General features: G+C 38.6%; 2 protein-coding genes across 5 annotated transcripts in view; both read left to right on the forward strand.

The window, feature by feature from the left end:
- mast3b (microtubule associated serine/threonine kinase 3b) overlaps nt 1-20633 on the forward strand; it is a 33799-nt gene extending 13166 nt beyond the window's left edge. For 2 of the 4 annotated variants that reach the window (XM_055050102.1, XM_055050121.1), the window contains 24 exons: nt 1369-1389; nt 1683-1761; nt 2982-3139; nt 6260-6335; nt 6667-6876; nt 8505-8606; nt 9000-9132; nt 10176-10240; nt 10539-10630; nt 10717-10925; nt 11130-11268; nt 11424-11556; nt 11638-11803; nt 12362-12463; nt 12615-12737; nt 13296-13408; nt 13556-13722; nt 13889-14010; nt 14688-14888; nt 15064-15290; nt 15390-15512; nt 15606-15742; nt 16248-16432; nt 17079-20633. In XM_055050102.1, coding sequence (XP_054906077.1) covers nt 1369-1389; nt 1683-1761; nt 2982-3139; nt 6260-6335; nt 6667-6876; nt 8505-8606; nt 9000-9132; nt 10176-10240; nt 10539-10630; nt 10717-10925; nt 11130-11268; nt 11424-11556; nt 11638-11803; nt 12362-12463; nt 12615-12737; nt 13296-13408; nt 13556-13722; nt 13889-14010; nt 14688-14888; nt 15064-15290; nt 15390-15512; nt 15606-15742; nt 16248-16432; nt 17079-18130 — 4135 coding nt within the window. In that variant the 3' untranslated portion in view covers nt 18131-20633. The remainder of the gene's footprint in view (nt 1-1368; nt 1390-1682; nt 1762-2981; nt 3140-6259; nt 6336-6666; nt 6877-8504; nt 8607-8999; nt 9133-10175; nt 10241-10538; nt 10631-10716; nt 10926-11129; nt 11269-11423; nt 11557-11637; nt 11804-12361; nt 12464-12614; nt 12738-13295; nt 13409-13555; nt 13723-13888; nt 14011-14687; nt 14889-15063; nt 15291-15389; nt 15513-15605; nt 15743-16247; nt 16433-17078) is intronic. The other 2 variants (XM_055050111.1, XM_055050131.1) reach the window with 1 other exon arrangement.
- A 1022-nt stretch (nt 20634-21655) lies between these two features.
- Nucleotides 21656-23373, forward strand: ndufa7 (NADH:ubiquinone oxidoreductase subunit A7). Its single transcript, XM_055054642.1, has 4 exons — nt 21656-21764; nt 21991-22040; nt 22889-23026; nt 23199-23373. The coding sequence occupies exons 1-4, from the start codon at nt 21714-21716 to the stop codon at nt 23284-23286; spliced, it is 327 nt and encodes a 108-aa protein (XP_054910617.1). The 5' UTR covers nt 21656-21713; the 3' UTR covers nt 23287-23373.
- The last annotated feature ends 1148 nt before the right edge of the window (nt 23374-24521 follow it).

Genomic DNA, 24521 nt, shown 5'->3' on the forward strand with positions numbered 1-24521 from the left:
ACTTCTCAGTTGAGATGCTGTCCCCAAGCTTGAAAGTTTCCCCTGTTTCCCTCTAAATCTAACACTTACATTTTAATGTCATCAAGGCAGGTTTTGAGAAATAATTGGTCTTCCCACAACTATATAGGTATACATGAACAAGAACAAATAAAATGAAATGGATATGGACAAGTATAGACAAATGTCTGCAACATTTTCATCTGGGTGGTGAAATCATCCATCACTGAAATCAAATGGAAAACCAGTTCAATACGTGTTGTGGGTCTCTTTATACAGTCTTTGCAAGCATCTTGTTTCAATTTACTTTGTAGTTTGCAGTTTTTGGACTGTAATATGTTTCATACAAGCGATCACCAAGATTAACTACAAGTAGGTACATGTTTTTGTAGCTTTTTGTAAGTTGACAATCAAAATTAACTAAACACTTATACAAAAGGTACAAAAAAGATAAACGTTATTCTTGATATTGCTCCAGAGGGGTTTCCAGGGAACCCCTCTAGATCAAGAGGACAGTAGAAGAGGAAAGGAAGAAGCAACAGCAATATGACTCAGCCTAGAGCACTCACACCTTCCCTCCCGCTCCTCCGCTGCCAGGTCTTCTTACAGCTGACTCCCCCTCAGCAGGAGGAGAGCAAACATACTGAGGCTACCCCCTGAAGCCCACTCGCACATCATTCAATCATGTTCCCTTGGCAACACGCTTGTCTTGCCGCAGGCGTGCGAGCCCTTCGAGTAAGGTTGCACCTCGGAGAAACTCAAGAACAGTCATTAAAAACTGATGAGAGGTTTAGGTGCTTTCCCTCTAACTCTGCTTAGAGACAATTTTTGCTGATTTAAGTCAAAATCTTACCAGAAATGAAAGCTAATGGATGAATTTTTAATTTTAAATATTTTACCCTTAGAAATGTTATATAATAACTTGGGAGATTTCAGTTTACGCAAGTATTTCAGTAACTTAATTATCTAATAAAACAGACATAATTAAATTTTTTAAGGTATCACAAGTGTGTGCAAACACATAAATGTGTCTGTTCTTATGCTTTAAAGGTGTTGTTTCTTGTGCTTTTCACCTCTGAGATGCCATGCTTTCACTCTTTTTTTAAAAACCCATTTATAGAAATTTCAAACTTGCACAGCTCAAGAGTTCCACGTTTTCTGTTATGTAAAAAGAAAAAACTCTGAAATTAATTTCTGTCCCATCTAACTCTTTGTATCGGGACAAATGAAAACTGGCAAGAAAGGCAGTGTTGTCAGTACTAATCTCTCAGCTGAATGCCAGAGGTCACAGGATTGCTTGTGCAAGAATCCTGAAACTCACAGATTCTCTGTCTTTGCTTTTCTCTTCCCCCCTTGCTGTCCTGATCTCAGTCATTTGGCTCGTGCTGAAAGGTAGCTTCTCTTTGAATACTTCACTTCTTATTCCATGTCTTTTCTGTTTGTTTTTCACAAAATGTTCCTTCTGACATAAAGCTTAAATTTCTAAAGCATTGCCTCAGGCCAGATAAGACAGGGATGGTGTAAATAAAAAAAAAGATTAGAAAAAGCCTTCTATGTGAATATGAGCAATAATTTTATGCTCTAACAGTAACAGGATTGCCTCTCATATAGGGACCCTTATATCAAACTAACTAATGTGTTTGCTGCCGAGGCTTATATAACACGGTTCTTCTTGTGTGTCTCAGAGCTGAAGGCCGACGATGGTCTCTGGCTTCCCTCCCTTCATCCGGCTATGGAACCAATCCGCCGAGCTCCACGGTCTCGGTAAGTAACCCCCATAAGCACGACAACATCCTCGCTGCTTGACACAAGGCAGCCAAAGCATTTTTCACACTTCTGTCAGCCCAAGTCACACATTTCGTCTGTGCAATGAGGGCCAGAAAATGCCAAGCCCAAGATGACAGACCGCTAATTGTTTATCTGCGTCGTCTGCTTCAATGAGTCACTCTCGCAGCCTTTGAAACTGTACATCAGAAGGAGAACACGCAGTCTGGATGTTAATAAGGGGGGAAATAAAAGAGTCTGTGTCAAAAGATTACATTTCTGATGGCTTTTCATTAAAACCTTTTGTATTTGGGATAATACCAAATACAAAATAGCGTGCAGAAGTTTTTTTTGCTGAAAGAATAATTTTAAAAAGAAATGTCAAAATGTCTGGTGATGGTGGGAACTTTTGAATGGCAGGTTTGATGAGGGTCTCATCAAACCCTCCTCTCATGTGTTGTATTTAAATGAGGTAGTTCATTTGTCAGGGTCAGACAGTGTAGGCCCAAAGGTCAACGAGGATGGGTTATCTCTTCAAAGTTCTTAATTTGTCTTTTCAGACATAATATTTATAAAGGTGGTTTGGTTGCTTTCATTATTATTTGCTCTCCTTCCAAAATTAACTTAAGTGTTCAGTTCCCTGTCTGTCTTAATCCCAGCTTCAGACAAGCACTTCAGTACTTACTACTCGTTTTTTTGAGTTCAAGACCCATCAGAAACCCTCCAGAGGGAAGGAAGTCCATGTTTGTGGTTTTCTGTATTATTAGCTCACCCCTCTTTCTCAGAATCGTGACCCTAAAAGGCCGGGTTAACTAGTAACATTAGCTTCTAAGACGAAAAGGAGGCATGAGTTGATGAATTTGTGATGTTGACACTGTCAAATTTCCGCACAAAGAACTTGTCGAAATAGTTCAGCTTGAATCATAATTACCCTCTTTGCAACATGACTCATTCGGTTTGAAACAGTTTCCTTTGTATTAGTGCCGATATAAAGTGCGATGTGTTGCTTCATGAATATGTTTTTCCTCTGCCATTCCCTAACTCTTCTGCTGAGTCGCAGCCTCTTCTTTTATTTTAATAATTTTTGTTTCAGAAGTTTATCACAGTTGCTTCTAGCTTCAGCACTTTGATAGTCTGACAAAAACAAAATGTGAAAGTAAAGAGTAAGCAAACAGGTTAAGGTTAATACAATATAATTAATGATCTAATTGTCTGTGTAGTCATCCTCATCCTCCCAGGAGCGTCTTCATCAGCTTCCTTACCAGCCGACCCAAGATGAGCTTCACTTTCTTTTCAAGCACTTCCGCAGCACAGACAGCATTACTGACGAGGACGGACGGCCCTCAACAGTCATACGACCTCGGTCAAGGAGCCTCAGGTAAATAATCCGAAAAAATATGTGCTTACTGTCTGTATTTGGTAGGGGCTGTCTAACAAATCAGCCCCCCATTTTCTTAATTTTGAGAGATGTGAGATCGGCTGACACTTGCACAAGAAACAGATTTCATAAGCCACTGTCCTCTTTTCCTCTTCCAGGTCATGTCTGCACATGCAAGATTATCAACAGTCATTCCACTGATGCCAAATTAGAGTCTTTGTTGCTGTTATTAGCAACTTTTCAGAAAACAATCAAAATATAAATCAGTATGTCAGGCTTTTCAAAGATTGGTAATGGCCAGAAAACTGCAATCACCAATAGAATTGGTACTTAAAGAAACAATTAAATAAGTAATAGCAATGTGACATCACTTCCTGCCTTAAAACGTTTTTGATTTTTAGAATGGCCTGGAATAAATAAATGACTGAAAAATATATATTTTTTTATCCATCATATTTTTGCAGGATCCATGTTTTAAATGTAGCAACAATCTGTAGTGAATCTTTGTGTTTATACTTTTAGAAATCTCTTTAAAAGGACTCCAGGAAATGAGTCTGGGAAATCTGGAAATAGGACAAAAGGAAATGTGTAACAATCCTCAATGTATATGTTGAAGAGAACGGTTTAGCTGCTCATTTTTCTGGATGGAAAATAAAAAGTGCATCAAAACACTTTATATACTTTAATTACTTTTGGTTAACTTTGAGTGACATAAGTGTTCATTTGTTGCACCGCTCTGTGAGAACCCCCGTTATGATCTCTTTTGTGCAGATGAAGGTATTGGATTGATATTTTATGCAGATTAAAAACAGTAATCCCTTTAATGGGATTAACTCACACTTGTTATGCAAGAAAATATTTCAGATTAATTTCAGGCCGAGATTGCAGGTTTTCATTTCTCTCAGACTACCAGATGTCATAATGACCTGGACAAACGCAGCTTTTAGCGCCTCTTCTCACCTCCTAATGTCGGCACGGTCCTGTTGGTAGGCAGGCAGGTAGAGGCCTGACTACAGGCCAGTGTGATCTTGACAACTTTTGTCTGTTGGCTCTGCTCTGTGCTGTTTGTGTGCTGCCTGAGTGCTCCATGTTCTGGCACCATGGTGTGCAGTACGTGGGCGTGCTAGCTAACAGAGCGCCTCCGGGATGAAGCTGCCGAACTGTAATCGAGGGTGGTTTGGTTTTCGGGAAAAGAGGGGTGATTGGAGATCTTGGTCTGAGAGATGCAGCAGTTTGGGTTCGGCAACAGCCATTCAGCGCAATAGAGCTGTCTTTTTATGATAAAAAAATAAAGGAATGGCCTGGGAGCCTGTTTGCATGAGATAGGTTTTCCCTCCATCTGTTCTGTTTGAAGCTGCATCAAGCAAGTATTTGCAGTTCAAATACGTTTATCTCATTGGCTTAAATGCTGAAGTGGTGTTGCAGTACATGACTAATTGATTGGTGTTGATGACTCACTCAGTTCGGCTGACAGAAGCCTCGGCTGCTGGTAAAGATATGTTTTATATAGAAACATTCAAGCCTGACAGCTAAATCCACCATAAGTGCAGCTTTTCCAGCTTAGGTGCTGTCAAATTAAAATTCTGGCTTCTCTTCAGATAGAATGAAATCACATGCGCCTTGAAGTTGACCTAGAAAACCCTGGCCGTCACAACCATAATGAGTTTATGTGCATTTGTTTAGATGCTGTGAAGTTAGCAGACTGCATTTAGAAAAAGTGATGATCTGAGTGCTGTGTACAATTGAAACCAGGTTCACTTATAAAATGATATAACCTTTCTCTTCTGACTATAAATCTCATTTTACATGCGATTTAAATTCATCAAAATTATTTGCATTCCCTAAATGCTCAGATAATGACATAAAATTATATTATTTATTGTTGTTTAGGCAGATTATTATAGATTACTATACTTTCACTTTAACAATTTGGGAAATCCCAGATGATGATGCCGTGGTTTTTAGGTTTACGGTTACCATTAATCCATTACTTTTAATTTAACGGAGCCACACCTTTGACAGTATCTTGTGTCAACACATTAACACTACTTCCTTGAGTGATGTCATGAAAATAAATCGAATGAAAATCAGCCAAAATATTAGGAAGAGAACAGAAACAGCATAGGAGTGTTCAGAAGCAATAAAGCAATAACAATATGTGTCACAATATACTGTGTGTTAGAGATTAGCTTGTTTTGGTGTGAAATGTATGAACCTCAGAACAAAAGAAATTGACAATGTGAAAATGTTGTCTGAAGCTGTGAAGTGTGTCATTATCCACAGTAAAACAAGTCTTGTACTAACTTTGGCTGAAGGGAAGAAGACATTACAACAAAAGCAAGATTACAGTTTGTTTACGGACACGGGAACCAATGTCTTACATTTCTGGCAACATGTTCTGTGATTTGGCTAAAATGAAATTATTTGGCCATAATTTAAGGAAAAAAGGCGGTGAGTTTGCAAGCCTTGAGAACACCACCCGAACTGTGAGATATGGGGATGATAGCATCATGTTGTGTGAATGTTTTGCTGCACGACATTTCATTATGAGTAAAAATATTGAAATACTGAAGTAACATCTTAAGACATTTATTAAAGCAAGCAATTTCAGCAAACTAAACTGGAATTACTGGGGAATGTATGTAAACCCCTGAATATGAAATTTGATGAAATAAAATCTCAAAATTCTGGCAGAAATTATTTTCAAACAAAAATCATTTTGGTTATCCTAATGAACCTAAAACAGAAAACTTTTATTATGATTTAAAATCAGAAGTGAGAAAAGAAATACTTTCACACTGTATATAAATATCTTAACTGTATCTACTTTCAAATCACTTTGTATTTCAGAATACATAATGATTTAATTATGTACTGATTAAAACAAATAAAGGGCAGATGTCCTATAACCTTTAGATCTGTCTCTGCTTCACCACACCCAAGTCAAAGAAATAGGTCATTAGTCAAACTTGAGAACTGCATCCTGAAGATGATTCAGCCATTTGATTCAGGTGTTTTGAATTAGTGACACATCTGAAAGTTGGAGGATACCGGACTGTGAGACCTGGATTTGAGAATCTCTACTTGATATTAACTTTAGTTTCTTTGTTTTTGTTGTAGTCCCGGGCGATCCACCGTCTCCTTCGATAATGAGATAGTCATGATGAACCATGTTTACCGAGAACGTTTTCCAAGGGTGAGTATTAAAAGATACCTTACACTTTCTGGATCTGCCTTCACACGTACACATCTAAGAAAGTCTAAATTTGGGATGTTTAATCTGTAAGAGACAAAAACAACTGGGGTTTCTCAAAACATACTGTTCTAAGACGCAGTTGCTCAGTCCTGGGCATTACAAGTCTTAACAGGTGCTAAAAGCTTGTTGAATGAATCATGGGTAAAGATATACAACCATATGAATCCACCATAGGAAATAAAGGATATTTGGTGCCACCAAGGGAGTGACAATCATATTTACTGTTCTGTTGATTATTTTAACTGTGTTTGTGTTCTTGTCCCGCCTCAAGGCCACAGCCCAGATGGAGGAGCGCTTGTTGGAGATTGTCACCCATTACTCTCCAGACAGCTCCCTCCGGTTGGCTGATGGCGTGCTGGGCTTCATCCAGCACCAGTTGGTCGAGCTGGTCAGAGACTGTCTGGACAAGTCTCAGAAAGGCCTGGTTACTTCCCGCTATTTCGCCGAGCTGCAGGAGAAACTGGAAAAGCTGCTGCACGAGGTGAGAAAACAGGCAGCTGCTGAAATTATGTCAGAAATAGGCTTCCCAGATTTTACACAGGAGTTTTAAGCAAATAATAATTGGCGGTAAAGTACTGGAAGCAGATTGATTGAGCTTGAGTGAGTCAATAATCATCTGCTAGGCAGAGGAACTCACAAAAGATCTGGCAGCTGAAATCCTGTATAAAGGCTTGAGGCACTTTAAGTCAACATGGAAGAGTTTGTGAAAATTAAGCATAATCCAAAAGCATTGAATATACATAGAAAATGTAATACCCTGTAATTTAAAGGTGACGCATATTATTATGCTGACAAAATACCGATGGTGATAGCAGCTTCTTTCCCTGCCTGAGTTTTTGCATAGTTGCAGGAATAGGGCCTGGCCATATTGTTGTATATCCAGCTGAATTGATAAGTCTGTTCCCATACAGTGGAACAGATTCTCTCTTCCACAAACATGACTTGATATTTGTTTCCCACCTGTAGCTTTTTTCCATTTTCCTTTTTTTGTTGAAGAGAAACATGAAGAGAGGGGGAAAAATATCAAGAAATCTGTCTCTATTTCTTCTGCTGTAGAACAGAAGCCATGGTAAAAATCAAGGTTTCCATCATACATTTGGCTTAATGTCTTTTTAATGAAGTCTGTCTGAGTGACTGAAATTTTCTTCTTCTATTTTGCTGCACACTGCCACCCAGCTGACTGACAGAAAGCTCATACTCTTCCCCCTTTGATTACAACAAAGACAGATTTAGCTGCATCCAGTTGAGAAAAAAATGGACTGGTGTGTGAAAACTAAACAATTATCAACCCATTATTCTAATTTAGCTAATGCTGCTTTAAAACCGCAGTTAGCAACCAACAAGCTTCATGTTTAGTCAGCTGATTGCAGTAGATTATACTACTTCAGTTAATCTAAAGAACAAACACATTAAAAAAGGATAGATGTATATAATTTTGTGAAATGAGCACATTGGCTTAAAATGCTAATAATTTTAACAAGTTTTTATTCTGAATTTGCCTATTGCTTAAGACCATTTATTAAGTTAAATATGCTTAAATGGCAAAATAAGTGCTATTATAACTACAACTGTAATAAATAATTTGTTATATTACTTTGTAACATGAAATGCAATTAATTTAATGTTTTCTGTTAAATCAATTAGATCATGTTATATGTATTTTTGTTATAAATGTTGTAAATACTATGATGATATCTTAAAACAATCATATTTTTAACCCAGGATGTCTGGTCTAGTCAGCAACTGGGACATAACTAACAAACTCTTCCTTGACTGTGATAGCAGGAACCTACTCAGCAATTTTTTTTTTCAATTTGTGTCATGTAAACATTACTTTATGTGTTTACATGACCCTCTCTTGTAAAACATGACTGTTTGTGTGTGTTTTCTACAGATTACTAAAAGAGGGCCTAGTCTGAAACTGACATTTTTAGCTAAATTCTAGCTTTGCAGTTTCAGTTTTTCATAATAGTTTATATTTATTACAATTAGCACTGCATCTCTTCATTTTTGGCATAACAAATTGAGTAAAAAGATAAAAGAGAATCGACAAATTACTTGATGCGACCCTGTGTAAAATTTTCTTCTTCCTGTTCCACATTTTCCCAGGCCTTTGAACGCTCTGAAAGTGAGGAGGTATCCGTCATCACCCACCTGGTGCGGAAGATCCTCATCATAATCTCTCGGCCGGCTCGTCTCCTTGAATGCCTGGTAAGCTGCGGAAGAAGAAAAGCTCTTCCTAATTGAAAATAAGATGATTAAATCTTATAGAGCTCTGGATTCCTCCTGGACATAGGACTGAAATGTTCTGGCTTTCATTTCTGTAAAAGTTCCCTAAATGAATTCATTGTTATAACTCAAGTGTAAGAAACCTTCAATCAGGTCCTTAAAACAGGGCATCACTACAAACAATACACTAGTGTAATCTAAAAACAGTTGATTTTGTCAAACATCTGGATATGGAGTTTCATTAGAAGTAATAAATCAGCAGAAACTAGACTTGAGGTGCTGATTAAGACCTTCAAGTGTGTTACACACCATACAAACTGACAGGAGCCAAGCCTCAAACTCTCCTCTTTCATTACTCTTGGATGCTGTTGACAGGAGTTTGACCCAGAAGAGTTTTATCACCTACTTGAGGCAGCAGAGGGTCACGCCAAAGTGGGCCAAGGGATCAAGACAGACATCCCACGGTACATAATCAGCCAGCTGGGTCTGACCCGAGACCTGCTGGAAGGTAAATTAAACCTGTTTTTTACCAAGTGTGGCTCACATGCATGATTCCAGTTGCACAAAATCAACATTTTCGGATCAGTTTTGCCCTCGAAATTAGGTTTTCCATGGGAGATCTCTAATGTTATATCAGTATACATATGGGAAAATCACAGATGCTTCATTAACAGTATTGGTTACCGCAGAATCTCTTATTTCGGTTCTCTTAACACTTTTTATGATCACTTATACATGGTAAGAAATTTATGCTTACACCACAGGTATTCCATATGGAGAAGATTATCTGATTATAAGGCTGCATAAATTTGCATTTATATAATTCCTTAGACATTGCTGTAAATCCCTGACACTTAAAGCTAATAAGTTTCAGATATTAAGAAATGTAAAACTCATTGAGATAGATGTGTTTCTATAAAAAAAAAATCTGTGCTAATTTAATGGATAATTAGCTTAATTAGGATGAAACACCTAGTCTCCCCTGAACATATTAACTTAGCACTATGCAGAAGAGAATTCATCTCATACTTCATCCATATGGAATAGAAGATCTGATAATGGCTTCCAGTGCCTTGTTGCATACATTTGCATGTTAATGTGGTTAATTTTATGGATGGGCTTAAAGCACTGTGAGCATTTATGCTCTTATGTAATCACGGTTGTGTTGAAGTAATTAAAGCTCTTTTTTGTTGGTTAATTTACAGTGAAAGAATTTTGCCTCCTGAAAGAAAGATGTTTTTTTTTTTTTTCCCCACAAGTTATAGTTACCTCTTTTATTGTGGTGTCATTTAATTTGACCTTGATTCTGTAGCAGTTGAAGCTCTTGAGGAAGGAAATCTCATCCTTCTAATTCAGGCTGCTCTTCAGGAAATCCCCTTAGGCTGATAAAAATTTCTAATATCATTCTGCTGAGGGCTTTAAGCATGTACAGTTAAACACAATAAAGCTAAGATAGGAGTATCAGATTCATGAGAAAACTTCTTGGGACAATGAAATGGTAGATGACGATATTTTGTGTGTTAGTAATCAATCTCATTCTGGTTTGCTCAGACATGGTGCAGCTTGAACATGATGCCAGTCCTTCAGTGTCAGTCGAGCCAGAGCCTGCTGTAGAGGTAAGTCTTCAGCATTTGATATAAGGAAGGGACTTGACTTGTCACTAAAAGTAAAAGACTCAATAAACTCTTTTACATACTCAATTTTACATACTCAATAAACATACTTTTTAAAATTTGTTTGAACTTGTTCTGGAGAATCTTTTTCCTTCAAGCCAAAATCTCAAACTTCTTGCAGTTTTTCTTCAAGATTGCAGAAAATAGCTAATATTCACTTTAAACCTCCCATCGTATACTAAATTTCTTTTCCATGCAACCAGAATGCTACAAACATTCCTCTCCTCTTTAATTTGTCCAGAATAAAACCCCGCAGACACTAACTCCAACCCGAAGGAAACCTCTAGAGAGTGATTTTGAGACCATCAAACTCATCAGTAATGGAGCTTACGGGTAAGAGGTTTGACCTGTGCTGTGCAAACCGTTCCTCCACATCTTCATATCGTGGTATGATGAGCGTCATTCTTTTATTTTAACAGGGCTGTGTATTTGGTCCGCCACAAAGAGACACGGCAGCGGTTTGCCATGAAGAAGATAAACCGCCAGAACCTAGTGCTGAGGAACCAGATCCAGCAGGCGTTTGTGGAGCGGGATATCCTAACTTTTGCTGAGAACCCCTTTGTCGTTTCCATGTTCTGCTCTTTTGAGACACGGCGCCACCTCTGTATGGTCATGGAGTACGTCGAAGGTAACTTCTAACTTTGACACTTAAAAACATTTGGCTAAATCTGAACTAGGTTGGTAAAATACATATACTTTTTGGGGGATAACTAATATTTCCACAAGAAATGCAAAGATGAATAATCCTGTAGTGTAGGCATCAGGTTCCAACTTGTTTGAAATAGGAAATTGTTAGACGATCGTTTTTTATTGTTTTCTGTGATATTTTTAGGTGGAGATTGTGCCAACTTGCTGAAGAATATGGGCCCCCTGCCTGTGGAAATGTCAAGAATGTACTTTGCTGAGACAGTCCTGGCACTTGAGTACCTTCACAACTATGGCATTGTGCACCGAGATCTTAAACCTGACAAGTGAGAAACATTTCGCTGTTGCTGAATTAACAGTTCAATAATTGTGTACATCAGATACCAAGATTCCCTTCCTTTTTTCTTTTATCAAATCAGAATTTGGAATAATGAATTGTTTGTGCTTTATATTTATTCTCTTCTCTTTTTTTATTTTCCAGTTTGTTGATCACATCTATGGGCCACATTAAGTTAACTGACTTTGGACTATCTAAAATTGGCTTGATGAACATGACCACCAACCTGTATGAGGGTCACATAGAAAAAGACACGAGGGAATTTGTAGACAAACAGGTAAAACAGATTCAGATGGAAGACAAACAAACAGCTTGAAAAGAAATGACAGAACTGATCTGTGTTTGTCTGCGGATGCAGGTGTGCGGCACTCCCGAGTACATCGCTCCAGAGGTGATCCTCAGACAGGGCTACGGGAAGCCGGTGGACTGGTGGGCGATGGGGATCATCCTCTACGAGTTCCTGGTTGGCTGTGTTCCATTTTTTGGAGACACACCTGAAGAGCTTTTTGGGCAGGTTGTCAGTGGTGAGTGTTGTTATGAAAATGATTCAGCACAAATTCATTCATGCATTTTCTTCTTTCCGTAGCATAATTGACCGGTTGATAATCACATTAATGTCAGAACCTGTTATCAAACCGATGTTGTGCTCACAGAGCTGGTGGCAATAAGTCTGGGTTCACCTTCAAACACAGAGTTCATGCTGGTGCTTGAAGTCCTTGAAAAGTCTCAAATTTCAATTAAATATTTTCAAGGTTCAGAAAGTGCCTGATTTCTGTATTAAGTCCTTGAAAGTACTTGATATTCAAAGTGCACAATTTTGTAATAAAGTGCAATCTAACGTTTGATTAAAAACCTAAATTTGGAAACAGTTATTTACCTTTGAAATCAGATATTTTCATGGGAAAAATGTCTGAACCCTTCAGCCCTATTTAAAGTCAAAATGTTTGATTTCTTAATACTCACATAGAAGTCAATCAAATTTGCCCAATGCAGATAATCTATTTAGGAGAAAAACACAATTTTTTTATGTTAAAGATTATTTAATCAATTGGTAAAATGTGTTGTGTTTATTTAATTCTTAGATGAAATCATTTGGCCAGAAGGAGACGATGCTTTACCTGCTGATGCTCAGGATCTAATCACCCGCCTACTGTGGCAGAGCCCTTTAGAACGACTGGGAACAGGTACAGTTCATTAAAAAACAATACAATTAGTTGATTAAAATTCACTAAGATTGTAATTCATTTAAAAAAAGTATTTATAGAGAGCCATAGGAGCCCTGAACTTGAACTATTGTTTGATTGAAGTTTGAACCTGAGTGCTTTGTGGATGCAGGTGGCGCCTCAGAGGTTAAGCAGCATCCTTTCTTTGTGGGTTTGGACTGGAATGGACTCCTCAGACAAAAAGCAGAGTTCATTCCTCAACTGGAAGCAGAAGATGACACCAGCTACTTTGACAGTAAGCTCCAGTTAAGAATCCGTTCTGCAAAGCACAACATAGCAGTGGACAGCGCTGTTTTCCTAACCTTGCTTCCAGAAGATTTCTGACCATTAGCATCTAAACAGACACACACAACCCAGTCCTGCATTGGTTTCTTCTTTTCATTGACCTGCAAATACACCAGAGTCACACAGTAGTTTAAAAAAAACATTTTTTACATCTTAATATGTAAAACTTGCTTATTTGTCAATAACGTACAAGGTTTTTGTCCCCATCTGAAACATACCCAGCTAATCAGTTACGTAATCAGTTACAGTAAAAGTTGTTGTCTTTTGTTGTATGTTTTTTGAACATTTGACTTTAGCTATAAGGTAAAAAGCCACACAAGTGCCACTAAAGTAACAGCTCCTTTTCCAGCCTTCTACTGTACTTAATAACCACATCGGTGAACATTTTAATTTGAAATTTGAAGATGAAAATGTCAGCTTTTTGAAAATTATTTACAAAGAAGTATGAGTCTAAATAAATAGTTATATATATTGTGTTTAGTATTTAGACTTCTCTTTTTGTGTTAAGCTCGTTCTGATCGCTACCATCATTTGGCGTCTGATGAAGATGAAGAAACTAATGATGAAGAGTCGTCTTTAGAAATCAGGCAGTTTTCCTCCTGGTCTCATCGTTTCAGTAAGGTAAAAAACTGCTACATCCAACATCAAAAACAAACTGTTGAAAAGGTTGTTCTTTGTACACCTGGGTTTCAAAATAGTAAGATTTTTTGTTACTGCTGATTGTACAGTAATTCCTGATTCCACCCTCTGTGCCGTTTCTCCCTCAAGGTTTATAGCAGCACAGAACATCTGGCAACGCCGTCCAACCTGAGCTTCTCTTCAGACCGCAGCCACAGCGAAGATAAGGAGGACCGTGGTGATGTCGGGGGGCTGAGTCTGTCCCTGAGCCCAGCAGACGGCTGTTTGGATAGCAGGCACTCTGCACGCATGGCCAGGTGAGCACCTGTGAACATTTACGTTGTGATTAATTTTTTTAGGACATCTAAGCAGATATTTGCGGAAACGGGTGATAAACGTTGACAGTCTTGTGTGTGTTGACTTGATAGCTTGATTTTTTTGCCAGACGATATTTTCATAAATTCACTGTTTGGCTTTTTGCAGCCTTCGCCCTCGGGCGTCCTCCAGTTCCTCACAGTCTGAAAGGAGCGCGAGTCCCCTGGTGATGAGCAGCACCCACAGCCTGGAAACAATGCCCCGCTTCGCCCTCTCCACCGATGATGAAGGTACATCCTGACCTCACACATTTTCATTCACAATTAGGCTACATTCATAGACCAGGAAAATGTGGCACAGATTTGTGCCACTTACAAATGTGATACTAAATCAGATACGTATCCAATTGTTTTCAAAGCTTTTGTGTCATTGATGAGAGACGTGCTACTTAATTCTGCACCAAAAGAAGCTAGATGTTGTAAATCCAGACATAAACAAGGGCTGAAAATTATAATTTTGAAAAAATTATGTCGGTGAAGCACATCACAATCCGACCATTCGTGGTTCATCTCTTAAGAAGTTCCAGTTAATGCTTCACTAAAGCCTGTTGCTTTTAGTTATTTGTTTCTATTAGTTCCCTTTGAATTTTTATGATCTTGTGATGATGATATTGACTCCATTGCTCAGCAACTTAAAATTAATCTTTAGATAGCAGCATTCCTTTTTTACTGTGTAAACAGTTGGCTGCTGTGTGACTTCTACATTCTTCTGCATATGTGGGTCACTTTGGGGTTATAGATGTGATCGCATTACTAGTAGTATATAAGACCAATACGTAAAAAATTTGGATTTCAGCAAAAAAAAATAAAAACCACAATAAAGCATTAAGGTCTGCTGTGTGAACGTAGCCTTAGTTGCTTCATAAACAGTGGAAATATTATTTACCCTCTACGTTTGTCATCTGCAGCTGAAGTGGTGGTGTCAAACCTCCGGAGGATCCGGATTCGCAGCAACAGCACTGGAGCCAAACACTCGTCCCCCAAGGACCCAGCCGGCCCCCGACGCTTCGGCAACCAGCTGGAGACACCGGACAGACAGAGGCTTCCCTGCGGAGGAAAGGTTCCCAAGTCAGCGTCTGTCTCAGCCCTGTCCCTCATCATCACTGCAGGTGATGCAGTCATCCAGCAGAGCAAAGGATAATCTCAGCAGTTTCATTTTCTGAGATTTTAAACATAATAAAGCAAACAACTGAGAAACAGAGGAGGGGATCACCAAGCTGAGATTTAGAAGTTGGAATAATAAAGTAGAGATTAATATTCTACTGTATTTAATGTTTGTTTCAGATGACTCACCAAGTGGCCTCCAGCCCAGTCCCATTTCTCCACGTTCGCTGTCTTCCAACCCCTCGTCTCGTGACTCGTCGCCTAACAGAGACTTCTCCTTCAGCCCCGCCAGCTTAAAGCCTCCGATTGTCATCCACACGTCGGGGAAGAAGTATGGCTTCACCCTGCAGGCCATCAGGGTCTACATGGGTGACAGTGACGTCTACACTGTCCATCATATGGTGTCGGTGGGTTCTTCTGTTTTTGCTTGTTTTGGATGATCTCAACACTAAAGAGGTTATTATGTAATGCTGAAACGAAACTCCTCTGCTGGTTGTTTTAAAAAGAGTGTGGAGGAGGGCAGCCCGGCTCACCAGGCAGGTCTCTGCACCGGAGACCTCATCACCCACGTGAATGGAGAGTCTGTTCAGGGCCTGGTCCACCCAGAGCTGATAGAGCTGCTGCTGAAGGTACAGTCTCCTATTGGGTCGATGTTCAGTTGACCTTTCATGTTTTTTTAATCAAAAGTTGCTTTAAAACTTTTATTCTTGTGAAATGTACAGAGTGGCAATAAAGTGGCTCTGCAGACCATAGCCTTGGAAAACACATCAATCAAAGTGGGTCCAGCCAGGAAGACCAAACACAAAGGCAAGATGGCCCGACGCAGCAAGAAGAGCAGAAAAAGAGATAATTACGACAGGTAAAGAGCTAAGCAATCAGATGCAGCTCTGCAGCCCTAGTCATCATCATTTGTTAACATTATCAGACTTTTAAAGGACAGCACTGTCAATGTATTTATTAAGGTTTTGTGTAACATACCTAGACAAAGTATATTTTTAATTTCAAAAGTGTAAGACTCTGCATCGTTCCATTTGAAAAGTATGTACATCTTTGTTTTGGCTTCTCACATAAAATCCAAAGACAGAACCCTGAAGTATTTATTGTAACAAAATGTGAAATGGTTCCAAGACAGTCTTGACTTCCTGTATTTTCCCACAGTATAAGTCATATTAGTCAAAAAAACAAAAGTGTCAGAAAGAGGAAAAAAGCATAAAGCACTGGAACATTTGAACTGTGAAAAAAACTGTGACTATTTATATACTGTATTCTCCAGATTTTTAAGTGTTGAAAATTGAGGAAAAGGCCAGTTGAAATCTTTGGGTAAATTTCTTCCAGTCATATTTGCTCCTGTTCTGCTTTTTTAGACGACGGACCATATTAAAGAAGCTGTCCAAGCAGAGCACGGTGATGCACAGCAGCCGCAGCTTCTCCTCAGGTCTTCATCACTCTGTTTCCTCCAGTGAGAGCCTCCCAGGCTCCCCGACACACTCCTTGTCCCCTGGCCCCTCTACACCCTGCAGGAGCCCAGCACCAGATCATCAGGGCTGTGGTGAGGCAACCATACAGACGTCCTGAAGTTCTGGTGGATTTAGGCAGAGTTAGGGAGTAAAAAGTTACATTCACTTGAGTAACATTTTGAAAAATTTTTACTACGCTGTATTTTTACTTGTGTAATATTATTATAAGGTATCAGAACTTTTACTTGAGTAAAATTTCTTCCCACTTTGAGTAACTTCTCTGAATGAAGACAAACTTGTTTTAACAAAATATTCATCAGACACACACACCTCCAGTTTTTGTTAGTGTCATACGTTTTATATTGAAGTAAACTGATTTGAATAAATGTCTTTTTGCATGTCACTTGTATGATTTATTTTTATTTTGATCTTGAAAATGTCAAAAATTTCAACATAACTTCACATTTTGGTTTGCTCGATGTTATTTTCAAATATCAATTTATGTTTTGGTCAGTTACTCAATACTTGAGTAAACATTTTACCAGATACATTTTTACTTGTCGTTGTTGGACGGCTACTTTTTACTTTTACTTGAATAAAAATATGCTGAAGTAGTTCTACTTTTACTTGAGTACAATTCTTGAATACTCTATTTAGGGAGTTGTTATCTGTGGATTTTGCATTATATTTTCATATATTTTTTGCTTATTTATTGTATATTGTCTTCTTCCTTTTCAGACGTCTCTCCCCAGAGTACGTCTCCTTGTTCCAGTTCTCCCAGTTCTCCTGCTACACATATTCGGCCCAACTCTCTGCACGGTCTTGGCTCCAAGCTCAGCACACAGCGCTTCACCAAGGTGGGCCGTCGGAAGTCAACCAGCAACATCCCACCCTCACCTCTGGCCTGCAACTCTTCCTCGTCCTCCAACCAGCCTCTGTCCCCACAGCGCTCGCCGTCCCCTCTGCCAGGCTTTGCCAAAACTCTCCACACCTATCACGGCAAAACCTTATCACCCCCCACCATCGTCCGGCACGTCGTCCGGCCTCGCAGCGCAGAGCCCCCTCGCTCCCCGTTACTCAAGCGGGTGCAGTCAGCGGAGAAACTGTCTGGCATGTACCATGCCGATAAGAAGTCGTACGCCCCCCGCAGGCACACACTGGAGGTGCCGTTTTATTGTGAGGGTGACCTGCTGGGCGACTCTGAGGTAGAGGGGGCCTGTGGAAGCTTTTACATCGGAGCAGACCACAGCAGACTGGGAGCCTATGGGGGCGGTCAAAGGTCAGAGCAGTTGGTCGTGATGCGCAAACTCAACCTGTCTGAGCGACGGGACTCCTTCAAAAAACAGGAGGCGGTACAAGAGGTGAGCTTCGACGAGCCCGAGGAGAAAAGCAGCAGCAGCAGTTTGGTGACGGGAATCGCAGCATCTCCAGGACTCCAAACAAGATCTGTCCTCCACCAGAAGCACAGGACGATGTGGACGTCAAGTCGGCCGCAGAGCAGAGAGGAAGTGGAGCTGGAAGTGCCAGTGGTCAGGAGATTCACCCTGGTCCCTCAGATCGCTGTGCAGGGTTCGACAGAGAGCGAGGAGCAGGATGAGTGGGAGCCCTGCTCAGACGGAGAGGATGGAAATGAAGACCCTGAGGTGGAGATGGCTCCATCCCAGCAGCAACTATCAGAGCGTCCTACGTCTGATCAGTCTCAGTCAGCGGGAGACGCTTCCTCTGCTCATCAGCCCCAGAAAGCAGAGAGCAGTGAGGAAACCCGGCAAAAAGAAAACCCCAAAAAGTGATGCTTTTTCGCTTTATGGGGAACTTTGAATGAAGCCGAGCTGTTTCCACTTAAACCTATATGAACTAAACTCACGGAAGAAGCTCCTACTTGAATTTTGTATGGAAAAAATTTGCAGACTTTCTGGTTGTATTTATTATGTTCGTAAGAAGAGGGACGAGGAAAGGTTCTCATCATCTGAACAGCCAAGGTTAAAGCTTTTTGTATCCATAAAATGTGCTTTTATGTTTTTGAATGGATTTTTGTTTTCTAAAAATGTCTATTTTTTAATGAAATTGTGGTGGTATTGAGGTAATGCTGGACAATTGTAGGACCAAATGGAGTGATGAGTCTTTATAGAAATTAGAATGAGTTTTTTCCCCTCTGAGTGTCTGGAAGGGCAGCTTTAGATGTACTGATGATTATTAGTCTTTTACTCACACTCCCAAGGTACATGATTTACTCATAATTTCAGCCACATTCTTGGCCTTTGTTGCTGGCCTCCTCATTTTGTGGCTTTATAGCATTTTATGTTATTTTAAAATTGATTATTTGTATTTTCTTGCAAAGCTCTGTTTTTTTTTTTAAATTTACATTCAACCAATCGGAGCAGAGCAGTGTCTCAAATCCCACTGAGACTCCATCTGGGTGAAACTTTGAAGTGCAATCTGTTGGAAAGACTAAAAGATCCGTAGAGTTTGAAGTGCCATGATATCAGAGCTACGTCCTCCTAAGCCATATCTCTGATGCTACAACCAACAACTCTACATGAAGCATTTTTAAAGCAACTCTTCCCCACTGGCATCCCAATCTTCAAATAGGACAATCATGAAAATGTGGATATTGCGGCTTTTCCCAAATTCGACATTGCTTTGTGTCACGCTGCAACATTTTGCTCCAACCTGCTGAGCGGCCAAATTGGACGAGTTTTAAAGAAAACAGGATTGTTTTTGCTTATTTAAATCCTCGTTGTGTTTATCTTATGACAGTTTTTACCTGCTATCTCAATTAAAAAAAAACACATTGTTTACTGTTCTTTCTTCTGTGTTGTGAGAGAGACCAAGCATCATTGACGTGTTCTATGTTCTTTATTGTGTAGTCGTGTTTACATCAGACAGGGGAAAGTGCACTATTTTGACGTACGTTTTGTAACTTAAAAGTGAAAGGTGGCTGGGAAACGGTAGAGAGACACGTTTTCAGTGAATCCAATTCCTGGAGCTCTTTGAACTAACGCTGTTCCGTGACTTTGTTTTGGAAAAATATTGATGTATATTTTGATATTGAATCTTTTGTGCATCTCCAAATGTGTAAGAGGAGGTATTACTGTATGCACAGGGACAATGACAAGTTGAGGAAACAGGATTCAATTTGTTTAGTTATATTTGACATATTTTCTGTAGAGAGTTTTGGGGTTGTCCTATTTTTCTGTCAGTGGTTCTGGTTTGTACCGATTTGTTGTCTGTTGTTGATGAGTCAATCAAGCCTTCTTTGCTCCCCCTTTAGGTCCTCAAATCTGATGAAAATCTTGCATATTGCTGTTGTTACTGAAGTGGAGTGATCACTTTATGGCTCAGTTCTTTCTGCAGTCCGACTGAATTGTTTACAACGAACAAACATGCGATGTACTGTATGAATACTTTATATCACATGGCTGTATTTGATGATACTATCCTCTTTGATACAATGTAAGAGAAATACAGAAGTTGCGTATCTGTTTTTCTATTGAAGTCATTAGTTCCTAGGGAGTAATTTGGTACTGAACTGTTTTTGTATGTTTACATCCACATAAGTAGAAAGATCATCAGCTTTTTTTTTTTTGCTGCCTCATTTCTGAGAGTTCATATAAAAAGTACAGTGGGGGATGAAGGGAAATGTAGTTCAGACCACTAGGTTTGTGCACCTTCAGAAGCCAAGTAAGCACTAAACCCAGTTTGTCACGTGATGATTATCTTGGAGGGAAGGTCATGTTTTAATCTTATAAGATAGTGTAACGTTCATCCATTTTCTGTACACCGTTGTCCCTTTTGGGGTCAGAAGAGGTGCTGGTGCCTATCTCCAGCTAACGTTTTGGACGAGAGGCGGGATACACCCTGGACAGGGTGCCAGTCTGTCACAGGGCAACCCAGCGACAGGACAAACAACCACGCACACACACGTTCACAAAATGAGTTAATTCATTGAAGTTCTGAAATTGTAATTATTTTTAGTGAAGCTCTCATCACGTTTTTATATGTATCATCACTGTGCTGATCTTCACCTACTGAAGGTTTAATGCAGCTGCCTTTAAGGCCACTGAAGATCAGCAGATGCAAAGTTGGCTGCTTTTTAAAAATTTCTCAATGAACAAACTGGCAGGTTTAATAAGCTGTTGTACACGTGCACGCGTTCTCCTGTGGTCTCCTCCGTTCAATGCATGCTGCATGAGACAAGCACACAGCTGTAATACTTGACTGCATGGTATACCGGCGTTGCTGCCCTGTACTGTGTTTTCTTGTGCAAAGAATAAACTTTGTATTTCTCTTTGACGCCTTTGTTTTCTTGACTTGATTTGTTGAAACCAGGTTTTATGTCAAACTGTGGATGATGTTACTATAGGCTTCTGTTTATTGGGTATTTGTCTATTGCAGAGCAATAAGGTTTATAAAATTACATTTGACAATATAAAAAACTGGATTCAAGAAATTAAAGCAAATGTTCTGTACTTTCAGATCTTACCTTATATATTCACGAACGTGATGAATGTAAAATGTGCTAAAATGTTCTCAAAGTAAAGAAAATAACCTCTGTTACATAAGTTTTAAGAAAAAGGCAAAAAAAGGTACACTACTATTGTTTTTGATCCTTCTTGACTAAAGGAAAAGTCAACTTCTTACTAAAATGTTTGTCTCTTTCAAATGAAAAGAGAAGCAACAGTAAAGCAAGCAAAAATAATCTTAAGTGTGTAGCAAAGTTGATTTACTGCAAAAATTAGAACTGTATGAATGTTAGGGAAAAGTTTGAAATTAACAGTAGGACATACTTGTATATTTCCCCTACAAATAAAAGGCTATATCCCTACTAAAATTTAACAACAGTTACTGCTAGTGAATGTGGCTAAAGATAAACTAAATTTTGAATTCTAGAGGAAGAAATTAAGGTTTCCACAGATTTTTAGATTACTTTTAAAACTATATCGTTGTTGCTGTATCAGTTCATTTTTGGTACCAATATAGGTAATTAGCTCAAAAGGGAAAATCAACATTATAACTCGAGTAAATTACATACTCTGTATATTATCTTTAATTATCTTTGTAGATATGGATGACTCCTCTAACAACTGAGTCATCTCAGTGCTTCTGCAGATGTCAGGATTCTGTTCTGTGACAAAAAGTGGAGTAAAACATGCATTTTAAAATTACATAAAATTGTGAGTCCTTAAGCGTAAAACAGACACTCTCATTTAAAATAAAAACCCGTTAATTAATTAAACAAGAGGTAAAACGTTGTATTGTACTTCTCTTTTGAATCCAGCAGTTCTCCTATGTGGCAGGTGGGTGTCACTGCTGAGCTGAGGAGCTCTGTGACACCACAGAAGAAGCTTCGTGTCCTTCACAACAACAGCTAGCATGGCTACTGCTACTAAAATCATCCAGAGGCTTCGAAATTTTCTGGCTGGGGTAAGAAATAAAGTTATAGTCATAGAGCTAAAATAAACTTAGATAATCTGGATTTAATTTATTAAATGGAGTCCTGGTGATGATAAATCCGGACGGTTAGCCCACCGAAGCAGCGGTTCTGTCAGCTAACTTTGAACAGTGTTAATGAGAAGCAAACTCTATGTAGATTTGGTTTAAATGCAACGTTTGCCCTCCATAAACATAAACCTTCTTTTTTTTCCCCCAGCATGACCTGCAAGCCAAGCTGCAGCTGCGTTACGAGGAGATATCAAAGAGGTAATGTTTAATCCACCATGCTGTGAAATGTGGAGTTATTTTTCGCCCAATTTAACTACAAAGAATACCTTAATTTTGACAACACCTGCAGCTACCATTGCATAAATGGTAGATAGTCTGTAGGAAGATGCCGTCCTGCAGGACCGGATGTCCTGTACTACGTAAACACACCTGGAATGAATAATGAAGACATTACTACCTGGATTTTTAGGATACAAAGCAGTTATTTGATTCAAATGTGTTGGACCAGAGACACATTTAGAAGTATCTAGTATCCAGATAGGTTGTCACTGCCACATCCTCTTTTGACATAGATTAAAGGGTTTGTTTCCATCTTTAAATTGAACCCAAAGTTGTTTCTGGTTCCCAAAGTATGTGCATGTTTGCCATTGTTTAAGGTTGGAATTTAATACACAGATTATGTACAAACCACAGATCTCAATGCTGCCAAATTTGTAATTTATTGCTACACTAACTACTTACATGTTAGTCAGTGAATATATAGCCATTATATGCAGAAAATTTTAAGTTACTTGACCTAAAATTCTGCATTCTTAAGACATGAATTCATAAAATGTAACAATTTGAAAAGATTACCATTTAGCATCTGTTGGCTCCAGATTGCCACATACAGTCAAGCTACAAATCACGCACACCATCCTGGCTTTACAAGATTGAAAAAAGTAATAACACTTTAAAATAATTTAAAGTGTACAAAAACCCAGCCCACAGATTAGACACATCTAGATAAAGAAAAATAATTAAAAGCCAATTTGAAGTTTCACACAGATTCAATGCAGTAAAATCTTTGAAGGTGGCGTTACTGATGTCTGTCCATGTTTTACAAGGACCCAGCCACCACCTAAGCTGCCCGTTGGCCCGAGCCACAAGTTTGCCAACAACTATTATTTCACCCGAGACGGCCGGAGAGAGTCAGTACCTGCCACGATCGTGATGTCTTCACAGAAGGCTCTTACTGCTGGGAGGTAAAATAACATTTTCTGACTTTTTGAGCATGTTAAGCTCCACCAGTGTTAAAGTAAACCATTTACGATTCGTAAAGACAATAGATCTATTCCACTTTTCAAAGAGGTAATTTACTTTTCATGTGTGAATTTCTACTGTTATTTTCTTTTAACAATGTTTCATATGTTTTAGCGAGATTGCTAAGACAACAAAGGGTCTTGTGACGCCTGGAGCTGTTTATCAACCCCCACCACTGTCCACAGATCAGCCGTACCTCTGAGCAGCAACATGAGCCTCCTGATTACTTCTGCTGTTGTTGTATCTTGTACAAAAGAATAAATTGTGAATAAAATGTTATTTGTTTCAAGTTTTTGTTTCTGATTTATTCATCACAACTATGTAAGGATATGACATATTATAAATTCAGACATAAGAATATATCTAGTTGAACAAAATTTCTGCCAGTCATGTGAATTAGGACAAGCTTTTTGTTACTAACTTGCAAGTCAAAAATCTTCTTAACTGTCAACTTTACCCCATAAACAAAGTAAAGAGGTCAAACTGATATTGAAAGGTAACAGTGAGTTACATAAGCTTTATTTACAAAATAAAGTTGGTATGGTATGTGTTTGTGATTGATGACATTTGTCAAAACAAGTGAATAAATTGGTATCGGAAAACAGGGCTTTATTGTGGAAGTAGTTTTTAATATCAGAGCACTGAGATTTGTATCAAAACATGGATGAACTCTGAATAGTTGAGTAAAATAAACTGGATTTTGTTTGTTTTGCTTTGTGTTTTTATTTGATTTTGGTTGGTTTAGGATATGAGAAAATATACACAGAATTTTTTTCAAAAACATGTAAGAATATTTTATTTAGCACCTAATTTAAAATGACTAAATATTGCTCTAATGAAATTCTCTAAAACACTAGTTTATATAAAATTCTGTTTAAAAGAAAAACTAAAATATATGCCTACATTTGAAATTGATGGGCCAAATAAGTAAAGAAAATGTAAAATATTAGTTGGTCGTTGAAAGATTATGAACAATAAAAGGTGTTGGGTTTTTAATTTTAATATCTTTTAAAAAACAGAATTCTCAAGGGTGTTTATGTTTGCTTTTATTTATAAAACGTGAAAAATGTTAGATGGGACATTTTTATTCATGATTGTGAGATTTGGCGAGTAAATAATCTGAAGTAGTTCAGTAATAACCTCTGTGTTGCTTTAGTTGTCCACTGTAAAAAAAAGCCAATTGGGCACTTTTTACAAGAAAAATCACAAAGCATAAAATGTTGCAGAAACTTTCATCAAAGACGATAAAAACACCAAATAAATATTTCTAGATAAAAAAAAAAAAACAGCTCTTTTTTCATCCGTCTGCTTAAGATCTTGGATGGAATAAAACTATGAAGTATTTTAGAGCAGATGTTAAATCTTTAAAAGCAATTATTATTTGACAGGTTACAGCGTGGGGCTATTGCGTCATATTTCCGCGTCATTCGGGTCCTC

This window comes from Poeciliopsis prolifica, unplaced genomic scaffold (genome assembly GCF_027474105.1).
Source record: "Poeciliopsis prolifica strain line A6 unplaced genomic scaffold, Auburn_PproV2 SCAFFOLD002, whole genome shotgun sequence".
Classification (NCBI taxonomy): Eukaryota; Metazoa; Chordata; class Actinopteri; order Cyprinodontiformes; family Poeciliidae; genus Poeciliopsis; species Poeciliopsis prolifica.